Source organism: Lolium perenne, chromosome 3, assembly GCF_019359855.2.
Source record: "Lolium perenne isolate Kyuss_39 chromosome 3, Kyuss_2.0, whole genome shotgun sequence".
In the NCBI taxonomy this organism is placed as follows: domain Eukaryota; kingdom Viridiplantae; phylum Streptophyta; class Magnoliopsida; order Poales; family Poaceae; genus Lolium; species Lolium perenne.
Genome location: NC_067246.2, coordinates 185,028,753 through 185,032,820, shown reverse-complemented (window position 1 = coordinate 185,032,820; position 4,068 = coordinate 185,028,753). Strand labels below are relative to the sequence as shown.

The 4,068-nt window shown below is 56.7% G+C and overlaps 2 protein-coding genes across 2 annotated transcripts; one reads left to right on the top strand and one right to left on the bottom strand.

Moving 5' to 3' along the window:
• The first annotated feature begins 430 nt into the window (after positions 1 to 430).
• On the top strand, positions 431 to 1,437 carry LOC127339711 (uncharacterized). The gene is made up of 2 exons (XM_051365531.1): positions 431 to 708; positions 1,155 to 1,437. The coding sequence occupies exons 1-2, from the start codon at positions 431 to 433 to the stop codon at positions 1,435 to 1,437; spliced, it is 561 nt and encodes a 186-aa protein (XP_051221491.1).
• Positions 1,438 to 2,060: 623 nt separating this feature from the next.
• On the bottom strand, positions 2,061 to 3,845 carry LOC127342826 (aspartyl protease family protein 2-like). Its single transcript, XM_051368839.2, has one exon. The coding sequence runs from the start codon at positions 3,787 to 3,789 to the stop codon at positions 2,296 to 2,298; it is 1,494 nt and encodes a 497-aa protein (XP_051224799.1). The 5' UTR covers positions 3,790 to 3,845; the 3' UTR covers positions 2,061 to 2,295.
• Positions 3,846 to 4,068: the final 223 nt, after the last annotated feature.

The following is a 4,068-nucleotide window of genomic DNA, read 5'->3' as shown; positions in this document are numbered from 1 at the left end:
CGCCCACCCTGCTTGCAATAAACACCGCCGACTGTCTAGGAACCGCCGTCCATCGACACGGCCGCCACCCCCTCGACCGGCGGCCGCTGTTTCACCCGGAACAGAGCTCGCCGCCACCGCAATAGTATCGCCCTGCCCGCAAGGTGTTCGTACGATTGTCGCGATGGACAGCGACGACGAGATGATGGTGCACCTGTTCATGGAGGAGCAGAATGCTCAGACCGTTCGGCGGCAACGGTAGCAGCTGATTCTGACGAACATGATGTGCGTTCGCCAGCCTTTCTTCGGTGTGCCTCGGCATGGCGGCTCAAAGCCAGGCAAGAGGAGGAACATCAACCGACATCGTGAAGCCGGTGCAATGCTGCTTGACTCCGACTACTTCAACGACGACGCCACTCATTCGCCGAAATAATTTCGGCGCCGGTTTAGGATGAACAAGGACCTGTTCTTGAAGATTGTCCACGGCGTCAGGGAGTACGACACGTACTTCATGGTCAAGAAAGATTGCACAGTTTGTGGCGTGCGCTGTCTTGCATACGGAGCTCTTCCAGATACAACCAATGACTACCTACGGATTGCAGAGTCGACATGCACAGAGACTCTCTACAAGTTCTGCCGAGCCGTCATAGCGGTGTTTGGTAAAGACTATTTGGGAGCACCAAGAGCAGATGATACAGCTCGGATCCTACAGAAGAATGCAGCAAGACGGTTTCCTGGGATGCTCGGAAGCATTGACTGTATGAATTGGGGCTGGAAGAATTGCCCTTTTGCTTGGCAGTGGATCTACAAGGGGCATACTTGTGAGTGCAGTGTCATTCTTGAGGCGGTGGCAGACCAGGAGTTTTGGATTTGTCATGCATTTTTTTTTGGCATGGCAGGAACAAACAATGATATCAATGTGCTACAACGCTCTCCGGTGTTTGCCAGGCTAGCTGAGGGACAAGCTCCTACCGTGAACTTTGAGTAAACGTCCACGCATACAACAAGGGGTACTATCTAGCTGATGGTATTAACCCGACGTATGCTACATTTGTGAAGACAATTTCCTCTCCATCAAACGAGATGGAAGCCTATTTTGCAACATACCAGGAAGCAACACGCAAGGATGTTGAGCGTGCTTTTGAGGTGTTTCACCAGCGTTTCGCCATTGTCAGGTACCCTGCTCTTATTTGGTCTAAGACACAGATGTGGGAGGTGATGAACGCCTGTGTGATCATCCACAACATGATTATTGAGAGTGAGCGTGACACACCTGTGAAGGATGATCATCCATTTGATTATCAAGGACCACTAGCTGAGGTAGAGCATGTGCCCCAAGAATTTGTTGCTTTTCTTCATATGCACAATGAAATTCGAGATGTAGGTGTCCATGCACAGCTGAAGGCGGATCTAGCTGCGCATTTGTGGGCGAGAAGAGGAGCAGCCAACAATGCATGATTTTTATTTCTATTTATTTGCCTGAACGAATAATTCAAGTACTATTTATTTGTTGAGTTGTACGAATAATTTAAGTACTATTTATTTGTTAGGTTGTATGAATAATTTAAGTACTATTTGTCTGATTGATTGTATGAATAAAATGTGATTGATATGTTGTTTCAAAATATTGTAAAATAAAAAACTTAGAGGCCACAGTTTGAAAGGCGCCAGTGTGGAAACATCATCCCCAAATGGAGAATGCATTGCCGACGGCCCCATACAGCAGTGCCGGTTACTATTTGAAAGCCACCGGTGGAGATGCTCTTAAAGGCTTCCAGTGGTATGCCCAAGACATGCCTCAAGCTCTGCCAAACATGATCAGGGGTATTTGGACTAAAAAAAAATGGAGAAAAATGGAGCTCTTCTCTCCCGTAACACATTGTCCTGAGCAATCACCATATATATGCAGAATGTCATTCAGACGATTACCACTCTGAATGTTGCCACATCAATAGACTATCACCAGCAAAAAAGCAAATGGTTTATCCATGGAGATTTTGTACTCACTCTCCTAGAGCACTTCAATACACTGAAATCTCAATGCCGGAAAGCTACAGCGTAAAAAGGTGTAATGCGTGAGAAACAGCGAATGAGATTGTCTGTTTTTTAACCATCACTTTTACAGTCTTGAACAAACAAACCGTCTTATCCTCGTTTCCTCTGAAAGCACGCCCGACAGCTCTGCGCACCGCCAGGGCTCTACAGCATCCAAAGCTCACCCTCAGCTAATTAAATTATGACTGACAAAGCCGCACATTCATCCGCTAATCCAGCTCGCTCTGTTGTTACACACGTACTGCTACCAGTAATAATCAATCAACAGCCCTTGGGCACGAAGGCAACGCGCTGGCCGTCGCCGTCGAAGACGACCCGGAAGCCCTGCTGCTGGATGTTGCCGATGATGGAGACGCCGCCGTCCGTGCCGGCGAAGGCGAAGCAGAAGGTGCCCTTGGAGTCCACCGGGATGAGGTAGTTCTCCGGTGGCAGCGACGCCTCCGCGCCCCCCGCGAAGTGCATGGACACGGTGGGCACCTTGACCACCTTGCGGCCGCTGAGGTCGTAGCAGGTGTCGAAGAGCGAGAAGCCGCCGGGGGAGAGGCGGAGGCCCGCGGCGGCGGCCCGGAACGCGTCGCGCAGCGCGGAGTAGGCCGGGCGGGCGAGGCGGGTGACGGAGGTGCCGGAGTCCACGATGACGCCGCCGCGGCCGGAGGACGGGTCGAGGCGGAGGTCGGAGTTGGCGACGCCGGGTACGCGCGCGCCGCCCACGCTGATGCCGGCGAGCTGCACGTAGTAGAAGGTCTCCATCCGCGGGTTCTTGACCATCGGGGTGAATGACGAGGCGACGGTGGAGGCGAGCGCGGCGGAGCCGAAGGTGACGGTGGAGGACCGGGAGGAGGCCGGGGTGGCCGAGGAGGTGCGGTCCACGAGGCAGTAGGAGAAGCTGCGGCCGTAGCGGCGTGAGATCTGGGCCGGGAAGGAGAGGCTGCCGCGGCCGAGCCCCAGGAGCCCCGCCGCCGCCACGAAGAGTCCCTCGTTGTCGTGGCCGCACCCCACGGCGACGCGCGCGACGCGGGCGCCGCCGGCGAAGGTGAGCGTCTCGGTGGCGAAGTCCCCCGCGGTGACGGAGCCGTCGCCGTAGGCCACCTGGTAGATGCAGGCCCTGCGGCGCAGGTCGCAGCCGCCGGAGTCGAGGCTGCGGCAGAGCGGCGCGGCGCAGTCGAGCGCGCCGTAGGACTTGGAGCGGCGCGGTTCGAACACGGGGCCGGACTGGTCGTAGCAGCGCCTGCACGGCGCGCACTGCAGCCACACCACGTCGCTGCCGGTGTCGAGCACCATGAGCGCGGGCGTCGCGGGCGTGCCCACCCCGATCTTGGTGAAGTACTCCCCGCTCCCCTGCGCCAGGCCGGACACCACCGGGGCCGAGACGCCGCCGGTGCCGCTGCCACCGCGGGTCGTGTTGGCCGCGCCCGCGGCAGCCGAGATCCCGGACGCTCTCTTCCCGTCCCGCTCCAGGCGGTGCGCGAGCAGCTCGGCCGCGGTGGCGTCCACCGCGAAGTCGTCCCGGTGGACCACGCTGAAACGGACCGTCGAAGCGGCGGCGTCCTCGGCAGTAGCGAGGTTGCCGGCGAAGAGGTCCTTGTCGTCGTCGCGGGCTAGTTCCGACGGGGCGGAAGTACGTTCGGGCGAGAGTGGCGTGGCGAGGAAGGACTGGGTCTGCACGGGCTTGGCGGCGGCATTGGAGGCGGAGGCGGCGAGCAGGATGAGGAGGAGCGCGGAGAGCGAGAGCAAGGGCGGAGGCGCCATGAGCATGTGAGGGGGTGTGAACTGTGAAGTGGGGCGGTGATGCTGTGCCGGAGTGGAACGGAACGGTGGTATAAGAAGGGGATAGCGGGCACCATTAATTACACTGAGATTGATTAAAATATGATTATAGTAGTGGTATGATGCGTAATTATCGAGTGAGTCCGGGCATTTAATGAGATATTGAGATACTCGTTGTTTGGGGGATGTTTCGGTGGGCAGCGGCGGTGCTCCACGAGGTGGCGGTGGAGAGAGAATAAATGTTGCCCTGCGCAGCGGAGTGGACGC

Excerpts from the sequence above, each read along its gene's own strand:
- LOC127339711 (XM_051365531.1), top strand. The coding sequence starts at position 431 with ATGAACAAGGACCTGTTCTTGAAGATTGTCCACGGCGTCAGGGAGTAC. Across the intron at positions 709-1,154 it reads CAGAAGAATGCAGCAAGACG|GTACCCTGCTCTTATTTGGT; the intron begins GTTTCCTGGGAT and ends CGCCATTGTCAG.
- LOC127342826 (XM_051368839.2), bottom strand. The coding sequence starts at position 3,789 with ATGCTCATGGCGCCTCCGCCCTTGCTCTCGCTCTCCGCGCTCCTCCTC.